The following is a 23,919-nucleotide window of genomic DNA, read 5'->3' as shown; positions in this document are numbered from 1 at the left end:
AAGAGCGTTTCATTTTGTGTGACTGAAAGAGAAATTTATCGAGAAGAATCGGTGAGAAATTCGCTTTCCTGTGAGATAATGGAAATGACAAATTGAAAATTTCATGTCCGGAATATTATTATTTATTTGATTTTCGTTCCACGTCAAATGAACTGTTTAATATGTACATCTCACTTCGTCAACATTAAAGGAGAATTAAAATAAATTAAAAATGATTAAAAAATTGGTTATACCTCGTTATAATAAAACGCGAATGTAGAAAATATTGCAACATCAATTTCACAAATTTTTATTTATCCTTTTCTCATTTTTGTATCAAAATTAATCTGGAAATATCGTTTGTCGTTCCACCAGAACCAGATAAAGCAGCAAATAATAAAAATAAACAATGAATTGACTATCTGACAGGAAACAAATAAAACACGACTCGAAAGTGAAATAAAATTTGAGAGTAAATTTCTTTCGTTAGCTTGGAACACCTTCCATGGCGAAATTAAATTTTCCAGCCATAAAACGGGGCAAATGTTAATTCAGGAATTTCATGATACAGCGCCGATCACGTACGATCGATTTTTCGCGGAGTCGGAGAGTCGTAGACGCGAAGGAAATAAAAATGACTCGTACGGCTGGGATATTTCACGGCTGCTCTACTTGGAGCGTCTGACTACTGACAAGCTCGCACTACTGCAACTGACGTAACTGCATTACGCGGCGGGCTAATTTCTTCGCCGGTCAGGAAGTTGGTCTCGCATTAGAGAAACGTTATCGACGTTATCAAATAAAATATCGCTGCACCAGCAGCGGGAATTTCACGGTCCCAAACGTGGAAGAAACATCCGTGGTGGCGGTCGATGGCAACTCTGGCCAATATTATCCTCCCAAATTCCGCGCGAACCGTTCGAGGGATGCTGTTCAAACGAATCCTCGGCGAATAGCAAATATTTTCCGTCCTGGCAAATATTTAAACGCGACGGTACATATTGCACATATTTCACGAATCGCCACGAATTACACGGCGGTTCGTCGAGTCTCTTCTAACTATAATGTAACACAGGGGATCACTATGACGTCGATCGATTGACCAAAGTGTCCTCGAAAATTCTTATGGTTTCCACCGTCACGAAACAATATGACGGAATTGTCCATTGTCCAAACACATGCTGTGCAAATTTTCTATTACCCGCGCGAAATATCTCCCTCGTTACTGCGTTACGAAATTAAGGGTAGGAGTGATTGGGGAAGTTGATACAGGGGTGAGTTGATCTTCTCGAATACAGACATTTTTTCCACACTGAGTACGTATGCGTAGTTTAACTTGGATGAGATGTGGGGAATGTTTGCTCGAGTTTTTAATGCGCAAGATATAGTACATGTGCACTTTGATAGTAGTTATTTAATTGTTTTTATTATTTACAGTGAAATTCGTGAAAGTTTATATTCTGGATTATTTGAAACTTTATTGTTACTAAATAGTTTGCTGTTAAATTATTGTTTGTATCTTTTTATGTTAATTTTCTGCAATTTTTTCTTCTCCTGGGTAAAGTGCAATGAAAATATTTTTAAAATTTTTATTTATTTTAGAAATAAGTAATATTTCCTGAAAATAAATCCTGAAAAAGAAATTAAATCATAGTTGCTGTATGGGATTAAAGCAGTATATTTTAATGGGAAAGATAGTAATTAAACGTGATACAATAAACAGATGTCACAAACATGACAATTTACTCTGTAATGAAATTAAACGAATTGTATATTTTTATAAAATAAATTTTGAGAAATATTATTTATTAATTGTATATTATAATTGGTTAGTACAATCGCGTTATGTTGGAAAGAATTTGCTAGGTTACACGTGTATCAAATATCAATGATATCTGTACGAGGAAAATTCGAGAACCATGATATTCGTCTGATTTTTGATGCCAGTTCTACCATGGAAAAAGTGTCACAAAAGTCGGTGGAATCATAAATTTCGTATTTGGAGAAGGTTGTGCACATGTTGGAACATTTCCATGTTGGTTCGTGTAATTCATGGTCCATTAGAAAATGAACCGAGAGGAAGGCCGGAAAATGCTATCGACAATAATGTTTCAAGAGATATTACCGGATATAATCCGCAACATACAGCAAGAGAAATAGCGTTCCGAATGAGGATAAGCCATTCTACTTTTATTCGTTACTATATTGATATAGGAAAAATAAAACAAGTGTATAAATATGTCTCATAACCATCTCGTTACTTGGAACAAATAAAGAGAATGCTGAATGACCATGGTCGTTGAATTTAAAAGGATATAAATTATATTTGTGCACTTTGAAATACGTATACACACACGCAATATGTCAAAAGTCAAAACACTTTTAGCAAGATAATAGCAATCATGTAATATTAATAATGGTAATGACAATAATTAATAATGCAACTGTGGTAATAAATATTTATGTATGATAATTATACATGGATAATAATAATACTGGTGATACTGGTGTTAGTAATTATTAGTAACAATAATAACTAAAACTAGTAGTAATACTATTAATATACCATGGTTACTGTATGGTACAAATAATTGCAAACCTATGGTAATAACATAACATTAATGGTATTACTGAATAGTAAAAGTAATAGTAATAGCAACAATAACATTACTATACAATAAAATTAATAGTAACATCCACAGTAATAATACTACTACACAATGAAAATAGTTACAATAGCAATAGTAATATTTATACTATACGATTAAAGTATCAATAATAAATTATCAGGAAATGAAATAATACTGCTGCACAATAAAAATAGTTACAATAGCAATAATAATACTATTATTATACAATTACTGTACAATTACTATTAATAATAAATTGTCAAGAAATGAAATAATACTACTGCACAATGAAAATAATTACAATAGCAATAATAGTACTATTACTATACAATTACTATTAATAATAAATTATCAAGAAATGAAATAATACTACTACACAATAAAAATAGTTACAATAGCAATAGTAATACTATTACTATACAATTACTATATAATTAGTATTAATAATAAATTGTTAAGAATGAAATAATACTACTACACAATAAAAATAGTTACAATAGCAGTAATAGTACTATTACTATACAATAAAAGCGTCAGTAATAAATTGTCAAAGAATGTCAATTTTTTGTTTTCACCAGTAGCTCCAAAACTTGTTATCTCCATCGGGTTAACAATGGTGGCCCACAATTTTCAACACGTTATAAATCATTTTGTTCGAACGATCACGCGAACACCCCGTTGTAGGGGGTTAAATAATTTTTCTCGAGACGCATCATGCTTGTAAGTGTCTCGTTTAAATGCATTAGTTTCCCTTTGGCATGATACCTTCCATGATTCCTTCCCGTGACACGTTGCACGAGAAGGGCTTCTTTCCCTCTTCCATTTCACCGGCAACTGCTTTTCTTCCCTTTGGACATTTCTTTCCGGGTGCCTTTTCCGAGGGCTCCACCTTTTTCTTATTCGACCGTTCTCCGCTTCGTGACGTTCCGCAAAAATATTTCGCCGTTTCCCGCGATCTTGAATTTCATTAAAGTATTCCCTTCCACCCCCGCCCCCTCTGCCGCGTACCCGCCGCCACCTCGCTGATTAAATGCGTTTCCGCCTCCTTCGCGTCGTATTCAAAAGCTATTTTCTCATTAGATCTTATTTAAATGCGTTTTCCCGTTCGTTCTACCTTTTCAGGGCTTTATTTAACCTGCTCCGACGACGTTCCCTCCTTTTTCTGTTTATAATTGTACTTCGCGGACCAGCTTCGGTTGCTTTCCTCCGTCTTCGCGAAAGTTTAACCTCTTCAACCCCTCCTGGTGTACAGGGCGTCCCAGTTGAATTATTTCCTGAATTATGCTTCGTTTAAAAAAATGTTTCGAATTAAACCTACCCCATTTCGAGGGTGACATCTTATAACTGGCATAAGCTTTTACTGGGTGGACCTGCTGTCGAGATCTTAAGGTGATCTGGATTTTTTTAACGAAAGTGCATATTTTTATTTTTATTTATTTTTTCTTTTTTTTTGTTTCTAAGGGGATAATGCATTTTAGGGTGAATTTATTGATCTATAATGTTTTGACATTGGTAGGTCGTTAAAGGTTATTTAATTCTGTACATTATATTTTATTAATATGATAAAATTATTATTATTATTGTTATTATTAATATATTATTGTTTTGTTTTTTATTATATATATATTTATAATTTATAAGTAAAATTCTATTTTAATATCAAAGAAATCGTTATAGTCTTTAATTTTTGGGCAGTTAATTTTTGTAGTAATTAGTATTTGGTTAATCATTAGGTTTTTGCGAATGTTCGTGTGTGATGCTCGGTTGTAATTTTTATAATCATTGGATTTTAGAAACTAAAATCCCCTGGAGATGTTATGGTCGCCAAATTTCGAAAGCTGAGATTTCATAGCTAAGAAGTTTCGAAAATTAGGATTTTACTAATTAGTTACTAAGTTTCGAAGACTAAACTTTCGTGTCTTTGACATAAGCATAAGTTTCGGAAAATGGAACTTTGTAATTAGTACATGTTAGAAATTAGAACTTTATGTTCAGCGAATTTTCGAAGTTACTATTATACATTTCACGATGATTAAATTTTTAAAATAGAAACTCCTAGTCACGAAATTTAACAAACTACATATTCATAGTCATTCAATTACAATAGTTAGAACTTTACTATTACTAAATTATGAAAATTAGTTATTATAGTCGTTAGATGTTAACGATTATCATTTCATAACGACTGAGAATCGCACAGTTGAGATGTATATATTTTATTTCAACCTTTGTAACTATATAGTCATCCATCTTTATTCAAAAATCGAGCTTCCTGTGCCCACTAATCGCCATCTCTTGATTCACTCATTAACCAAAATTCTTCTAGTCACTAAATAGTCGCTAAAACCTTATCAAAGGTACCAAAATCCAACGATCGACACTTTATAGTCACCGTATTTCTATCCTATTAACCTTATAGTCACCACATTTTGATCACCCTGACCTTATAGTCACCGTATTTCGATCCTCGTGGCCTTATAGTCACCGCATTTCGATCCTCCTAACCTTATAGTCACCGCATTTCGATCCTCCTGACCTTATAGTCATCGTATTTCGACCCGCCTGACCTTATAGTCACCATTTTCCAGTCCTAAATCGAGCTCCCTGTACTCCCCGACCATCACTCACTGTCCAAAACCCTTATAGTCATGCGCACCCTGGTACTTCTCCGATGCTTCTTCGATACTGGACCACTCTCCAGGGCCTAGCATCGCTATAATTTCACATTCACTCCCCCAACTATACAAACGGAATCTATCCAGCACGTCGCTCCTTTAAAACCCGGCCGAATCGCCTTGGGCGACATCAAGAATGCAATTTAAACCGTACGTCGACCCTGTTCCCGCGACGCCTCGCCGAAAATGGAAAAATATCGCGACAACGTCCACTCGAATTTCCAAGATTCATGGTCCCACCGTGAGACTGACAGCCGGAGGGAACGCTGAGCGTGTGCTCAGACACGCGCTGGCTGCATATAATGTTAACACGTGCCGACCGAATAAAATGCACCGCGACGTCCGGGCAAAGTGGTCCCAGCTTTTTACACGTCTCACCGCGCACGGCGTCCACCAGAGTCATTTTTATTTCACGCGACCGGCCAGCTGCTCGTAAACACTCTTCGGAAAACTCACCGGAGGACGAACCCCGCGAATTTGTCACCCTTACAACGAGCTCTGTCGCGGAAGATGTGCACGCGATGTGTTTCAAGAGTATCGAGACCAGTACCGGTTCCTCCGGGTTACATTTTTATGAATCGACGTATTCAGGTTGCGGGGTGGTTCTCTTGAGGAACGATAAACTCGTGGCGAGGTTTCTGCCACGCTCCAGTGGGATGAGATAGGTTGTTTGGAGACGTTTAAACGAGGAGTCGTTTCGCAGGTTCCGTGAATGTTTTAGGTCGTTTGGGGATGATGGAATTTTAATTTCGAAGACAGCAGGTAGTTATGGGATAGGGATGGCGGGTAGAACTGAGACTCTCTAGAAGTTTGTTTACTGACAACTGGAATTCATCCAATGTACTATTGTTTATTTCATAACTATTTTTTTCACGAATTATGCAGAGTGATAATGAGACCTGTCTCTATACGTATCTATAGAATTTGGAATTTCTTCGTAGCTAGAAATTTGTTTGCAAAGTGAGACAGCTGGAGTAGGTAGAGCTATGAGACACGTTCATCCAACATGCTATTGTTTATATCATAAATATTTTTTCACGAATTAAACAGGGTGATAATGAGACCTGTCTCTATTGGTATCTATAGAATTTAGTTGAGTAGAGTTGCTTTGTATCTGGAAGTTTGTTTGCAGAATAAGACAGCTGGAGCAGGTGAAGCTATGAGACGCATTCAGGAATTATGTAAATTGACAATGAGGGTATTTCTATAGGTATTTGCGAACATTATTTTATAGTGATTTTGTTGCTAAAAGTTTTCACTTAATTCAATAGTTAGTGATAGTGAAGCATGAGTGTGTTTCACAAGTTTTCTGATGAATATTTTTAGCATAGTATTGGAACTAAATGTGTGACTTTAATTAAATAGGTTAATGAGAGGATACGTACAATGTGTTTTAAAAATCTTCATAAAAATTTTGTTGTTATGATACTGTAGTTAAAAATTTTCCATAAATTAAATTGATTTACAGTGAAATGTATACAGTGTGTTCTATAAGTTTGCATCAAAAATTTATTATCATAGCTCTATGGTTAAAGATTTTCGATTGATAGTGTTCCACGAATGTTCAGCATTAATGATTTTCGATTAATTAAATATTAAATAATATTAATAAATATTAAATATTAAATAAATAAATAATTTAATAATATTGACTAATTCATTAACTAATAAATTTGTTCATTTACCGAGTTACTGAAATAATCTTTTAAATATCTTGAATCCAAAATTATTTCGTACAATTCGCACAATGAAATTTGGAACAATTGGAACAATGAACCTTCGTTGAAGAAAGTACAATACGTACGAATATAACTACAGCACATAACATCTACTAATTATGAAATTGATCCAGTTAACGTTATTTTTTATACTTAATTCACTGAAGAAATGCGAAACATATTTCTTCCTGCCTTTTATTGCGTTAGACTGAATCCATTATTCTATACTTCATGTTTCACATTTTTATTACGACCCTTTTAACATTCGACTGTTTACCTTGTATTTTCCTTTCATTTTTACCTGTTTATCACAATTAGCAAAACTCATATAGAAACTAATGGAACACTCTATATAATCTCCGTATTTTAACTTCATTAATTATATTATTATTAATTAATAACTGATACCTATGTGATATCCCGTATAACCTGAATATTTAAACTTAATTAATTCTATTATTATTAATTAATAATAGATACTTTTGGGTATCTGTACAATCTGAATATTTAAACTTAATTAATTTTGTTAGTACTAAATAATAATTAATATTTAGGAGATAATGGGTTTTAATCTGAATATTTTAATTCCATTAATTTTATTATTATTAAATAATAATAAATACCTCAACTCGATATTTAGGCAGGCAGGAATAACCATATATGATTTTTCATGCCTCTGAAAATCAGAAATATATATCAGAATTTGATCTCGTTAAATTCATACGTCTTTCTTTAAACTGACATTATTATCCAGAATTTATCATTATTAGGGAAAATGTGAAGACATAAACAATATGTATGTATGATATTTTTAGAATTCAAGAGAGAATTTATGGGGAGTTCTTATGAGGAAGGAAGTACGTGAGAGTATCTGTCGGTCGCATAATCATTGATCAGTTATTAGCCTAATCTTCTAATTATATTTTACTCTTAGTCCCTTTAGCTCGTTATAAATATATATATGTATATATTTAAAAGTAAAATATAAGTGGAAGGGTAATTTAAGACTAAGGGTAAAATATAATTAGAAAATTAGGCTAATAACTATATTAGTAACTATACTAATAGCTATATTATTAGGCTAATAAATATATATATATATTTCAGAATAAAATGACATCTCTTATTCTTATATACCAATTAATCATATCCCTACATATACACTGTTTACAAATTTTTGAAGCAATATGGCGTCTAAATATAAAGAAAATAAATCAAGTGTCTTTGATAATAATGGTAAATACTAATTTATAACTATTTTCTCGTATTCAGTTGAAGTAACGTCATGATGGAATTAATTAAATTATATCTTTCTTCCTTGAAGGACTGTAAGTTACTTATAGCTAAGAATCTTATAAATTCACGAGTCGAGTTGAAATATATTTACAATCAAAAATTAATTTTCAAAAATATTAAAAATGTATGTTCATATATATTTGTTAAAGATATTCCTATTCTCTGCTAAAGTTTCTTTCGTAATCGCTTGTAAATACACTTACCTCTCATTCGCCAAGTCTCATTAGACTACCTGCCGGAGCTAGAGTGCTGCAGGCACTTATGACTCACAGACGGTGGATGCACACTAGTGTTTCCTTTTAAAGGATATAATGCGTTCCATTTGAACGAAACGATAAAGACTTTACAATAGCAATAATAGTACTATTACTATACAATTACTATTAATAATAAATTATCAAGAAATGAAATAATACTACTACACAATAAAAATAGTTACAATAGCAATAGTAATACTATTACTATACAATTACTATATAATTAGTATTAATAATAAATTGTTAAGAATGAAATAATACTACTACACAATAAAAATAGTTACAATAGCAGTAATAGTACTATTACTATACAATAAAAGCGTCAGTAATAAATTGTCAAAGAATGTCAATTTTTTGTTTTCACCAGTAGCTCCAAAACTTGTTATCTCCATCGGGTTAACAATGGTGGCCCACAATTTTCAACACGTTATAAATCATTTTGTTCGAACGATCACGCGAACACCCCGTTGTAGGGGGTTAAATAATTTTTCTCGAGACGCATCATGCTTGTAAGTGTCTCGTTTAAATGCATTAGTTTCCCTTTGGCATGATACCTTCCATGATTCCTTCCCGTGACACGTTGCACGAGAAGGGCTTCTTTCCCTCTTCCATTTCACCGGCAACTGCTTTTCTTCCCTTTGGACATTTCTTTCCGGGTGCCTTTTCCGAGGGCTCCACCTTTTTCTTATTCGACCGTTCTCCGCTTCGTGACGTTCCGCAAAAATATTTCGCCGTTTCCCGCGATCTTGAATTTCATTAAAGTATTCCCTTCCACCCCCGCCCCCTCTGCCGCGTACCCGCCGCCACCTCGCTGATTAAATGCGTTTCCGCCTCCTTCGCGTCGTATTCAAAAGCTATTTTCTCATTAGATCTTATTTAAATGCGTTTTCCCGTTCGTTCTACCTTTTCAGGGCTTTATTTAACCTGCTCCGACGACGTTCCCTCCTTTTTCTGTTTATAATTGTACTTCGCGGACCAGCTTCGGTTGCTTTCCTCCGTCTTCGCGAAAGTTTAACCTCTTCAACCCCTCCTGGTGTACAGGGCGTCCCAGTTGAATTATTTCCTGAATTATGCTTCGTTTAAAAAAATGTTTCGAATTAAACCTACCCCATTTCGAGGGTGACATCTTATAACTGGCATAAGCTTTTACTGGGTGGACCTGCTGTCGAGATCTTAAGGTGATCTGGATTTTTTTAACGAAAGTGCATATTTTTATTTTTATTTATTTTTTCTTTTTTTTTGTTTCTAAGGGGATAATGCATTTTAGGGTGAATTTATTGATCTATAATGTTTTGACATTGGTAGGTCGTTAAAGGTTATTTAATTCTGTACATTATATTTTATTAATATGATAAAATTATTATTATTATTGTTATTATTAATATATTATTGTTTTGTTTTTTATTATATATATATTTATAATTTATAAGTAAAATTCTATTTTAATATCAAAGAAATCGTTATAGTCTTTAATTTTTGGGCAGTTAATTTTTGTAGTAATTAGTATTTGGTTAATCATTAGGTTTTTGCGAATGTTCGTGTGTGATGCTCGGTTGTAATTTTTATAATCATTGGATTTTAGAAACTAAAATCCCCTGGAGATGTTATGGTCGCCAAATTTCGAAAGCTGAGATTTCATAGCTAAGAAGTTTCGAAAATTAGGATTTTACTAATTAGTTACTAAGTTTCGAAGACTAAACTTTCGTGTCTTTGACATAAGCATAAGTTTCGGAAAATGGAACTTTGTAATTAGTACATGTTAGAAATTAGAACTTTATGTTCAGCGAATTTTCGAAGTTACTATTATACATTTCACGATGATTAAATTTTTAAAATAGAAACTCCTAGTCACGAAATTTAACAAACTACATATTCATAGTCATTCAATTACAATAGTTAGAACTTTACTATTACTAAATTATGAAAATTAGTTATTATAGTCGTTAGATGTTAACGATTATCATTTCATAACGACTGAGAATCGCACAGTTGAGATGTATATATTTTATTTCAACCTTTGTAACTATATAGTCATCCATCTTTATTCAAAAATCGAGCTTCCTGTGCCCACTAATCGCCATCTCTTGATTCACTCATTAACCAAAATTCTTCTAGTCACTAAATAGTCGCTAAAACCTTATCAAAGGTACCAAAATCCAACGATCGACACTTTATAGTCACCGTATTTCTATCCTATTAACCTTATAGTCACCACATTTTGATCACCCTGACCTTATAGTCACCGTATTTCGATCCTCGTGGCCTTATAGTCACCGCATTTCGATCCTCCTAACCTTATAGTCACCGCATTTCGATCCTCCTGACCTTATAGTCATCGTATTTCGACCCGCCTGACCTTATAGTCACCATTTTCCAGTCCTAAATCGAGCTCCCTGTACTCCCCGACCATCACTCACTGTCCAAAACCCTTATAGTCATGCGCACCCTGGTACTTCTCCGATGCTTCTTCGATACTGGACCACTCTCCAGGGCCTAGCATCGCTATAATTTCACATTCACTCCCCCAACTATACAAACGGAATCTATCCAGCACGTCGCTCCTTTAAAACCCGGCCGAATCGCCTTGGGCGACATCAAGAATGCAATTTAAACCGTACGTCGACCCTGTTCCCGCGACGCCTCGCCGAAAATGGAAAAATATCGCGACAACGTCCACTCGAATTTCCAAGATTCATGGTCCCACCGTGAGACTGACAGCCGGAGGGAACGCTGAGCGTGTGCTCAGACACGCGCTGGCTGCATATAATGTTAACACGTGCCGACCGAATAAAATGCACCGCGACGTCCGGGCAAAGTGGTCCCAGCTTTTTACACGTCTCACCGCGCACGGCGTCCACCAGAGTCATTTTTATTTCACGCGACCGGCCAGCTGCTCGTAAACACTCTTCGGAAAACTCACCGGAGGACGAACCCCGCGAATTTGTCACCCTTACAACGAGCTCTGTCGCGGAAGATGTGCACGCGATGTGTTTCAAGAGTATCGAGACCAGTACCGGTTCCTCCGGGTTACATTTTTATGAATCGACGTATTCAGGTTGCGGGGTGGTTCTCTTGAGGAACGATAAACTCGTGGCGAGGTTTCTGCCACGCTCCAGTGGGATGAGATAGGTTGTTTGGAGACGTTTAAACGAGGAGTCGTTTCGCAGGTTCCGTGAATGTTTTAGGTCGTTTGGGGATGATGGAATTTTAATTTCGAAGACAGCAGGTAGTTATGGGATAGGGATGGCGGGTAGAACTGAGACTCTCTAGAAGTTTGTTTACTGACAACTGGAATTCATCCAATGTACTATTGTTTATTTCATAACTATTTTTTTCACGAATTATGCAGAGTGATAATGAGACCTGTCTCTATACGTATCTATAGAATTTGGAATTTCTTCGTAGCTAGAAATTTGTTTGCAAAGTGAGACAGCTGGAGTAGGTAGAGCTATGAGACACGTTCATCCAACATGCTATTGTTTATATCATAAATATTTTTTCACGAATTAAACAGGGTGATAATGAGACCTGTCTCTATTGGTATCTATAGAATTTAGTTGAGTAGAGTTGCTTTGTATCTGGAAGTTTGTTTGCAGAATAAGACAGCTGGAGCAGGTGAAGCTATGAGACGCATTCAGGAATTATGTAAATTGACAATGAGGGTATTTCTATAGGTATTTGCGAACATTATTTTATAGTGATTTTGTTGCTAAAAGTTTTCACTTAATTCAATAGTTAGTGATAGTGAAGCATGAGTGTGTTTCACAAGTTTTCTGATGAATATTTTTAGCATAGTATTGGAACTAAATGTGTGACTTTAATTAAATAGGTTAATGAGAGGATACGTACAATGTGTTTTAAAAATCTTCATAAAAATTTTGTTGTTATGATACTGTAGTTAAAAATTTTCCATAAATTAAATTGATTTACAGTGAAATGTATACAGTGTGTTCTATAAGTTTGCATCAAAAATTTATTATCATAGCTCTATGGTTAAAGATTTTCGATTGATAGTGTTCCACGAATGTTCAGCATTAATGATTTTCGATTAATTAAATATTAAATAATATTAATAAATATTAAATAAATAATTTAATAATATTGACTAATTCATTAACTAATAAATTTGTTCATTTACCGAGTTACTGAAATAATCTTTTAAATATCTTGAATCCAAAATTATTTCGTACAATTCGCACAATGAAATTTGGAACAATTGGAACAATGAACCTTCGTTGAAGAAAGTACAATACGTACGAATATAACTACAGCACATAACATCTACTAATTATGAAATTGATCCAGTTAACGTTATTTTTTATACTTAATTCACTGAAGAAATGCGAAACATATTTCTTCCTGCCTTTTATTGCGTTAGACTGAATCCATTATTCTATACTTCATGTTTCACATTTTTATTACGACCCTTTTAACATTCGACTGTTTACCTTGTATTTTCCTTTCATTTTTACCTGTTTATCACAATTAGCAAAACTCATATAGAAACTAATGGAACACTCTATATAATCTCCGTATTTTAACTTCATTAATTATATTATTATTAATTAATAACTGATACCTATGTGATATCCCGTATAACCTGAATATTTAAACTTAATTAATTCTATTATTATTAATTAATAATAGATACTTTTGGGTATCTGTACAATCTGAATATTTAAACTTAATTAATTTTGTTAGTACTAAATAATAATTAATATTTAGGAGATAATGGGTTTTAATCTGAATATTTTAATTCCATTAATTTTATTATTATTAAATAATAATAAATACCTCAACTCGATATTTAGGCAGGCAGGAATAACCATATATGATTTTTCATGCCTCTGAAAATCAGAAATATATATCAGAATTTGATCTCGTTAAATTCATACGTCTTTCTTTAAACTGACATTATTATCCAGAATTTATCATTATTAGGGAAAATGTGAAGACATAAACAATATGTATGTATGATATTTTTAGAATTCAAGAGAGAATTTATGGGGAGTTCTTATGAGGAAGGAAGTACGTGAGAGTATCTGTCGGTCGCATAATCATTGATCAGTTATTAGCCTAATCTTCTAATTATATTTTACTCTTAGTCCCTTTAGCTCGTTATAAATATATATATGTATATATTTAAAAGTAAAATATAAGTGGAAGGGTAATTTAAGACTAAGGGTAAAATATAATTAGAAAATTAGGCTAATAACTATATTAGTAACTATACTAATAGCTATATTATTAGGCTAATAAATATATATATATATTTCAGAATAAAATGACATCTCTTATTCTTATATACCAATTAATCATATCCCTACATATACACTGTTTACAAATTTTTGAAGCAATATGGCGTCTAAATATAAAGAAAATAAATCAAGTGTCTTTGATAATAATGGTAAATACTAATTTATAACTATTTTCTCGTATTCAGTTGAAGTAACGTCATGATGGAATTAATTAAATTATATCTTTCTTCCTTGAAGGACTGTAAGTTACTTATAGCTAAGAATCTTATAAATTCACGAGTCGAGTTGAAATATATTTACAATCAAAAATTAATTTTCAAAAATATTAAAAATGTATGTTCATATATATTTGTTAAAGATATTCCTATTCTCTGCTAAAGTTTCTTTCGTAATCGCTTGTAAATACACTTACCTCTCATTCGCCAAGTCTCATTAGACTACCTGCCGGAGCTAGAGTGCTGCAGGCACTTATGACTCACAGACGGTGGATGCACACTAGTGTTTCCTTTTAAAGGATATAATGCGTTCCATTTGAACGAAACGATAAAGACTTTGAAATAAATGGCACAAGAGTGGAACCAGATAAATCTGTCACTAGAATCAAAGATTAATAAGTTTCACAGGACCTAGTAGCCTACTTGTCTGGAACCTAAGCTATCTATAGTGGATCACAGAAACATTCGTATCTCTCCAATTCGCTGACAGAGATAATAATCAGTGGGGAGCATGAAATATAAAATATAGCAATATTATAGTAACGATAAAATATAATAATAATGCAAAGTAATGTAAAATAATAATAATAATAGATGTGAAGAATAAAATATAAAATATAATAATAATGTAAAGTAATGGAAAATAATATATTATTAATTATATTATATATAGTTAATGATATATCTTTTATTCTGTTTTACAAGTAGGTTTCCCATTTATATAAAGTATATATATTAATAATATGTTAGTATACGTATATATTATTAATATTATGTTATTATTATATAATGTATTATATTTTTTAATTATCTTTTTACGATCAAGTTTCCTATTTATATAAGTTATATATATATTAATGATGGATGAATATATTATATTCACTATTTATAGTGGATTGCAGAAATATTTGGATCTCTTCAATTTGCTGATAGAAATAATAGATAGTAAATTTGAAGAATAAAATATATACTATATAGTAGTAATATAAAATAATACAAAGTAATGCCTTATTAATTATACTATATATATAGTTAACAATAATACATTATTAATAATATATTTTTTATCCTGTTTTACAAGCAAGATTTCTATTTGTGTAAACTATATATATTATTATATATTATTACTACTTATGTATTATAATTTGCGAATAATTCAAAGATAGAAAAGTACAGACTATAATGATTCTGTACCTAAAAGATGGACCCTCGTGTACTACTACCCTAATTTATTACAATAATCTACCAATCTGTCTCCCCACATAATTTGTTTAGATCAAACTAAAATGATAATTAAAATAAATTCTCACTATCATCCGTTCTACAAACATTTATCATATACAAAATTCAAGCTGACACACTCCAATATACCTGAATTTTTGTCTTCCTCTACTAATCAAATCACCGAAGAAAACCCACCCCTCGGAGCTGCCAATTGTAGCAGAACGAATACGTAGCTCACTATATCTGAGTCACGCAAGAAGCAGCCTCGTTACTCTCAAAAGAGACCGCGTATTTTCAAGCCCGTTGAAATATTTCACTTCGTTACACGGCATCACGAGGTATGTTCCAGAAACCACCTCGATTCGTAAGTGTCAGTTTCTCTCCCTCGCTTCCGAGAAATCTTCGTTCCTGTTTACCAGCGACATTGGTAAATACTTCGATATCACACGGGAAATGGTTGTTATTTCGAAACCAACTCGACCGACGATGCTTCTTTATTCCTCATGCTTGGTATCCTCCTCGTGCCGAAAAAACGATGATTTAAGATGAGGAAAGCTCTGGAAGAAAGACACGGATACTGTTGCGTACCGAACACTGCAACTCGCTCGGGGGTTGTAAGGCCCCGTTGTTGCTGGGATGCGGCCCACTCTACTTTGATCGAGGTAGGCCTGGTTATTGTTGAACTGCAGAGAGTTCTATAGTAGACAGTCTCCTGGGCTGAGTTGTTGGTGGGCTCGATGATGATGGTGTGGTCGTGATGGAGTTTTTAGGAAGATTCATTCTGTGAATGCCTTGTCGGTGGTTTTACAAAGTTCGTCTGTCTGCTGATTGATTGGTATAATATTAGGGGTGTGTGCTAGCTCCAGCGTCTTTCGATGGTGGTGGTTGTTTAAACAATCTGGGTCCTTATGCCTGTCGTCTTAACCCACTTGCATCCAAGCGCGGAATATTCCGCGAGCCACGACTGTCGTCTATCACCGAACGCGGAATATTCCGCGAACCACGACTGTAGCCTATCACCGAGCGCGGAATAATCCGCGAGCTGACTTTTTCCATTATAAGTTGCTGAATATTCTTCATATGCCACAGATCACGTTTGATCCCTTTTGTGGGCATCTCATCTACATCGGTTCATTATATTCTTAACAAGTTTTACCTTTATCGTGAAAATCCTTTTAACTGCCATATGAGTAGGTGCAGATACGTGCGCGATGATATGGGCCAGTCGTCAGTTGAACGTCGTTGATGCCTGAACACGGCACCTTAAATAGAGCCATGATGCAAATGGGTTAAGGATGATATATTGTTGCCTCTTACGGTTTTCCCAAGTGGTGGCTTAGGTGACAGTGAGTGTATAGAAGTCAAGGGATGCTGACAATAAGGACGTAAAACAGTCCTCCACTTGACCTGGGACATTGCGGTCCTAGGACCGCAACAGATACGATGAATGACGAGATATCGAGTGGAGGACCAGAGTCCTTTTCGACGCTGTTCAATTAGGGTTGCAGGCGAGTTGCGGTCATAAAATCTTTTCCGATTAAGAACCAAAAGCGAAGGAAATCGTTCCCATTGTATCTAGTAACTTCAGACTGGCTCTAGTTACTTCCCGTTCATTGCAATTCGCCAACTTCCGATTCCCTGTTTAACGAACCGGCCCGAGTTTCGATAATGTGTCTGTTTCTTGTGTAAACTGTGTCACGGACCGGGCGGGGGTTGCGGGGATTGAGGGTTGAAAGAAACTCCGGGGACAATTAAAAATTCGTCGGTCTATCCTTCTTTGCCAAGCTTTGTCCCTAGTTCCACGAGTAAATCACTTGTCCACCCGGTGATTCTCAACTTGGCTCGAGTGTTCCGGGCCGTTTGCTATTCATTGAGGGGCGCAGCTTGGGATAAATTTAATCCTCGAGTGGAGAGAATTCTCGGGAAATTTTCGAAGAAATTTGTTTCTTTTTTAAACGGGTGAAATCAATTTTTCCTTTCGATCTTTGAAATTCGATCGCTGAAAGATTGGCGATTGAAATTACGTGGGCTAACTCGAATATCTCAAATTCGAGGCTTGTGTGGACTGTACGTGATGAAAGATTGTGTACCTGCTCTGTACCATGAAATAAACAATTCGCGAATAATTTTTCCTAATTTTTTTATTTTTCAGTGAATAAAGGGGAAGTATAATTAGAATTTTTTCATTAACTTTCGCTCGGTGTGTATATTAATATTTGATTATTTTGTCAATATTGAGTGGAATATTGCTGCATGCTTATTAACGGTACAAAGGCAAACATATTTCAGTAAATTAACTGTGCCGAATTAATAATTGAATATCGTGTATTATTTTTATTATTATTAATTGTAAACAAATTATTCCGTTTATGTATCTTTTTCATGCAATGGTATGAATATACGTTTATGAATAAATTACTTTTATGCCTCGAAAATAACGGTTTCCAGGAAATGCTGATTTATTAGTTCAAGTGAATGATGCAAAATTTAATGTTATGTACGTTTTATGCGTGTATTGCTACGTAGTCTTGTGAAAGGAGAAATCGATTGCTTTAATCAGGAATAATAAGGCAGACAAAGACAAGGTGAATTTATAACGTTATACAGCATTGCATAAACTGTCGTTCTAATTGGACAAGCACGAGGGAACCTTGCATCTAATTTTCTCGTGATTTTTCTTGTTTCAGGTGGTAAGAGCTGCGAGCCCAGTTCTTTTGCGATTCATCGTGCTCGGTGCATTCTTCATATATTGCACGGTAAGTGGCCATCTACTAGGAATTTCATAGTAAATTGATTATGCATGGTAATTGTAGTTTAGAAATAACATGTTTGTTCCTTGTCACAAGGAACCAAAAATTATCACCTTGGTATAATATCAGTGTAAATGTCGCGTATATTCAATTGTACAATTTTTTAAAATTCCACTCTAGTTAATTTTTTTCGTAAGATATTTTCTAGGGAAAAATCAATTTCGTCAAGAAAATATTAGCTAAAGAATTTTACTAATATCATTTAGAGGGAAGTTGTATAGTTACAATTTTTTTAAATTCTACTGTAGTGACTTTTTATTGTAAAATATTATCTAAAGAAAAGTCCCCATTATAATATTTCGTCAAGAAGATATTAGTTGAAGTTACTTATATTTTGTCCCCAAATATCGTTTAGAGGGAAGTTGTTATAGTTACAATTTACAAAAATTCCACTCTAGTGACTTTTTGTCATAAAACATTATCTAGAGAAAAGTCCCCATGATAACATTTCGCCAAGAAAACATCAACCAAAGAATTCTCTAATATTGTGTCCCTAAATATCATTTAAAGGGAAGTTATTATCACTTCATTGCAAAATATCTAGGGAAAAATTTCTGACACGTTGTTTCAAAATACCGTTTAAGGGGAAATCACTATAGTAGCAATTCACTGTAAAATATCATCCAAAGCAAAGTTTCTTCCATGAAATTTTGTCTGAAAATACCGTCTAAAGGAAGCAATTACAGTAACATTTTGTTCCAAAGTATAATCTAGAGGAAAATCTGGGGAAAATCAAATATAACGATATTTCGTCGCGAGAAAAATTGAGTATAGCGAGGAAAATGTCTAAAAGACCTGACTTAAGCGAAATAGGGTCTTAATTAACGCTCGATATCTCGGCTAACGAGAAAGAACGGCAATAATCGGAAACAGTGGTATAACGGGTGTTAATAAAGTCGGCTCGCACCTCGAGGCGAATAAATTACGAGTGGAGGGGGTTGTATAATTTGAGAGCCGCTTAAATAGCAATCTCCCGTTTAAGTTCTCGTGTTCCAAGTCATTCGAGAAACAATTGATAAGTTCGTTCGGAAGCCTTTATCCGGCAATCGAGCACACTTGCCTCTCGTTCGACCGTGAAACGGACGACCTGTCGGCACGAAAATGGCGGGATAAAGACGATACTAGCGCCGCTGAGCGAAGGTAACCTAATCGCAGCGTGACGCGGCACGCGATTTCGCGTTCTTCTATGAAAAGTATTCCCTCGATATTGGCAATTATCCCCACGCGATGCACCGTTAAACGGAAAGAAATTTTCTTGCCGGAGAAAAGAATGCTAGGACCGTAAGAATGAGCTTTCGTTCGTTCAGTTTCTTGAAACTTCGAATTGTGCTAATTCGTTAGATATAGCAAACGATCGTGCGCAACTTTGCGATTTTCTTACCTCTGAAAAGCAACCAAACTTGGAAAATTATTTGGCTATTATAGACCCAGTGTATTACTTCCTTTGCTTTGTATTTTAAGCTGCACATTGTATAGAGATTTATTACAATATTTTAGTACTATATATTTATCAATATCCCTTGTTATATAGAGGTTTTATATAGGAATATTTTGTTACGTTGCGATATATTCTCCATCACTGTTTTTATTTTAAGATAATATTAAAAATGAAAATTTGTATGTTATCGAGAAATTAAAAATGAAAAACTGTTTGTGTTATTCAGAAAAAAATTGCAGAAGTATAATATATTTACAACATGTCAAAGTCGTCTAGGGACATTTTGGAATATTTCAAGAGATACTAATGAATCTAGAAAAAAATTACCATCTATGAAATTAATGGCTTCCTGTGACAAATAGGTTAATGTCATAATAGCATAATAGAATATTATCAATTGAATTATTTTCTTTTTTCTTTTTTGTTTTCTTTTTTTTTGCTTGGAAACGTAAGTTTGATTTTCATGTATATTCGACGCGATCACCTACAAAAAGAAAAAACTACTGGTCACATCAATTTATGTCTCTCTCGAAATCACTTAACTTTTATCTGAAACATCTGTCGATATCAATAACAGTTTCGGGGATATTCGCGGGAATCGATTTAAATGAAACAGTTTGCATAATATTCCCTGTCACCGCAGACACATGTTAGGGACATTTCGCGTGTCTCATATATTCCAAATTACTCTGCGGCGTACTAATAACTTTAAAATAAAATTGGCACATGACAATTCTCGTAAAATACCGACTTAAAAGTCAAACAAATGACGTCGGTCATGAAATATCAATATTCGTAAAATATTCGTTTGAAAATTAAACAAAATAGTAATACTTGTAAAATACCGGTTCAGAAATTAGAAAAATACCTGATATTTCGTCGCGAGAAAAATTGAGTATAGCGAGGAAAATGTCTAAAAGACCTGACTTAAGCGAAATAGGGTCTTAATTAACGCTCGATATCTCGGCTAACGAGAAAGAACGGCAATAATCGGAAACAGTGGTATAACGGGTGTTAATAAAGTCGGCTCGCACCTCGAGGCGAATAAATTACGAGTGGAGGGGGTTGTATAATTTGAGAGCCGCTTAAATAGCAATCTCCCGTTTAAGTTCTCGTGTTCCAAGTCATTCGAGAAACAATTGATAAGTTCGTTCGGAAGCCTTTATCCGGCAATCGAGCACACTTGCCTCTCGTTCGACCGTGAAACGGACGACCTGTCGGCACGAAAATGGCGGGATAAAGACGATACTAGCGCCGCTGAGCGAAGGTAACCTAATCGCAGCGTGACGCGGCACGCGATTTCGCGTTCTTCTATGAAAAGTATTCCCTCGATATTGGCAATTATCCCCACGCGATGCACCGTTAAACGGAAAGAAATTTTCTTGCCGGAGAAAAGAATGCTAGGACCGTAAGAATGAGCTTTCGTTCGTTCAGTTTCTTGAAACTTCGAATTGTGCTAATTCGTTAGATATAGCAAACGATCGTGCGCAACTTTGCGATTTTCTTACCTCTGAAAAGCAACCAAACTTGGAAAATTATTTGGCTATTATAGACCCAGTGTATTACTTCCTTTGCTTTGTATTTTAAGCTGCACATTGTATAGAGATTTATTACAATATTTTAGTACTATATATTTATCAATATCCCTTGTTATATAGAGGTTTTATATAGGAATATTTTGTTACGTTGCGATATATTCTCCATCACTGTTTTTATTTTAAGATAATATTAAAAATGAAAATTTGTATGTTATCGAGAAATTAAAAATGAAAAACTGTTTGTGTTATTCAGAAAAAAATTGCAGAAGTATAATATATTTACAACATGTCAAAGTCGTCTAGGGACATTTTGGAATATTTCAAGAGATACTAATGAATCTAGAAAAAAATTACCATCTATGAAATTAATGGCTTCCTGTGACAAATAGGTTAATGTCATAATAGCATAATAGAATATTATCAATTGAATTATTTTCTTTTTTCTTTTTTGTTTTCTTTTTTTTTTGCTTGGAAACGTAAGTTTGATTTTCATGTATATTCGACGCGATCACCTACAAAAAGAAAAAACTACTGGTCACATCAATTTATGTCTCTCTCGAAATCACTTAACTTTTATCTGAAACATCTGTCGATATCAATAACAGTTTCGGGGATATTCGCGGGAATCGATTTAAATGAAACAGTTTGCATAATATTCCCTGTCACCGCAGACACATGTTAGGGACATTTCGCGTGTCTCATATATTCCAAATTACTCTGCGGCGTACTAATAACTTTAAAATAAAATTGGCACATGACAATTCTCGTAAAATACCGACTTAAAAGTCAAACAAATGACGTCGGTCATGAAATATCAATATTCGTAAAATATTCGTTTGAAAATTAAACAAAATAGTAATACTTGTAAAATACCGGTTCAGAAATTAGAAAAATACCGATCACAGTGTCTGTAAAATACCAATTCATATTTCAACAATGATAATAATTATAATAAAAAAAACAAAACAAAAATTGGAAATACACGATTTTATTTACGACACTCTTTTTCCTTTATTTATTTATTTATTAAATTATTTATCAAATTTATTCGCGAGCCAATAGGATCTCGTCACCTTTACACTATTTGTTAGGATGGAAACCAATGAAAATTCAATTCACAACTTCCCTATGAATTTGTCCATGAATCCGAGATTCCCCGCGGGACCGTGAATTATGAGAACGGGAACCAATTTCTTTGTTTCAGACTATAGTAATGTACCCCCGCCCGAACATCATAACCTGCACCGTGCGAGTTTGGCTGCGGGAGATTGGATTTTCTCTCACCTATGGCGCTCTTATGCTGAAGACTTGGCGGTGAGTAGGAATAACGTTTCCGGAAATGTTGCTTAACTCCGCGCCACGCCAAGATTCAACGAACAATGTTTGCACTGCAAATGGGAATCTCGTTGAAACGGGAACACAAGTTTCGACGATGCACACGAGTACCAACTCGCGAGGAAAATTACAATCTCGCGTGTTTTAATTTCCTCGCATGATCGACAAACGTGTGACAAATGTTCCCACGAGCATAAAACACGCTTCACGAATTGGAGCAACTTTACATTTCAAAACAGGGAAGTTTATCACGACTTTTAAGATTTTCCGGTAGCTCAAAAATTTTCTTCGCGAGTTTGCGGTTTTTCCATGAGTTGCGATGAATTTTCATCTACCTGAAAACAAAACGAATTTCTCATGACTTAAAACCATTTTCCAAATCCAAACTAAGTCATTTCCCATGACTCAGGTTAATTTCCTGCGGCTTGTCAATCATTCTGACACTTTCTCAGTTTTCAATACCCTCTTAAAGCTTAAAACTTTCCTCAACACTGACGAATTTTCCACGACTTAAAACAATTTCCCAAGTCCAAATTAAGTCATTTCCCATGACTAGAAATAATTTTTCACGGCTTGTATGTCGTTAAGATATTTAACGACAATATTTCCAACAATATTTTTCTTTTAACACTGACGAATTTTCCATGACTCAAAACAATTTCCCAAGTCCAAATTAAGTCATTTCCCATGACTAAAAATAATTTTTCACGACTTGTATGTCGTTAAGATATTTCTCCAGTTTTCGATATCCGGTTAAAGCCAACAAAATGTTCCTTAACACTGGCGAATTTTCCACGACTCGCTTATCTTTTCCGTGACTCAAAGACACTTTCCTCCGGTCCAGCAGAATTTTTCAATTTCCAATCTCCTTTTCGCGTCGCTAGAAAATCCCCCCTCACTGAAAACCCATCCACGCAGCGTGGAAGCAATTTTCCAGGTCTTGAGTGTCTCTTCTACCAACCGAGAGAACCCTTCTTGCTTCATCCCCTGTTGGAAAGAATCGAAGGAATCATTTCCCACGGTTGAAAGTGCACTGTCCTGTCTCTCTTCTCCTTCGTCTCGCTTCGACTTCTCGGGTCCGATAAATTTCCACCGATCAGCCCTCTGACCAAGAGGCCAAAGGGGGATGGAACGCAAAAAAGGAGGTCGGTAGTTTTCAGCGGTGGCTGGTCGACCAGCGTGTAACGTATCGTTGCTCTCGTCTTTTTTTCGAGATCCTTCCCACGAGATCGTTGGTTTCGAGCAGTTGCAGGATTTCCGGCGCTACGGAGATTCCGGGACAAAGATTGCCCCGACTTTCATCCCTCGTCCCCTTCCGCCAACCCCGTCTTCGCTTAGAAGGAAGAAAAAAGTTCGCCCTGCTGGTTCGGTTCGCCCCTAGAATCCGTAAGCCGGTTCGACCAAGACGCTCCTCGTTTCGACGAACAAAGGTCGGCCAAGTGAGCACGACTCTCTTTTCGTTGTATTCTTTACTAACCAACCAAGTGATAAACCTCTATTCCGCCGTGAAACATCGATCTATTGCGTGACGAGGGTGCAGGAGAAC

The 23,919-nt window shown here is 34.8% G+C and overlaps 1 protein-coding gene across 1 annotated transcript in view; it reads left to right on the top strand.

The window, feature by feature from the left end:
* The window catches only part of LOC108551553 (probable G-protein coupled receptor 158), a 254,840-nt gene that overhangs the window by 192,353 nt on the left and 38,568 nt on the right, over window positions 1–23,919 (top strand). The window contains exons 6-7 of the mRNA XM_017905767.1: window positions 17,940–18,008; window positions 22,243–22,352. Coding sequence (XP_017761256.1) covers window positions 17,940–18,008; window positions 22,243–22,352 — 179 coding nt within the window. The remainder of the gene's footprint in view (window positions 1–17,939; window positions 18,009–22,242; window positions 22,353–23,919) is intronic.

The sequence above is a fragment of the Eufriesea mexicana genome, unplaced genomic scaffold (assembly GCF_001483705.2).
Source record: "Eufriesea mexicana isolate 0111107269 unplaced genomic scaffold, ASM148370v2 scaffold4545, whole genome shotgun sequence".
NCBI lineage: Eukaryota > Metazoa > Arthropoda > Insecta > Hymenoptera > Apidae > Eufriesea > Eufriesea mexicana.
This window is presented reverse-complemented; position numbering and strand designations above follow the sequence as displayed.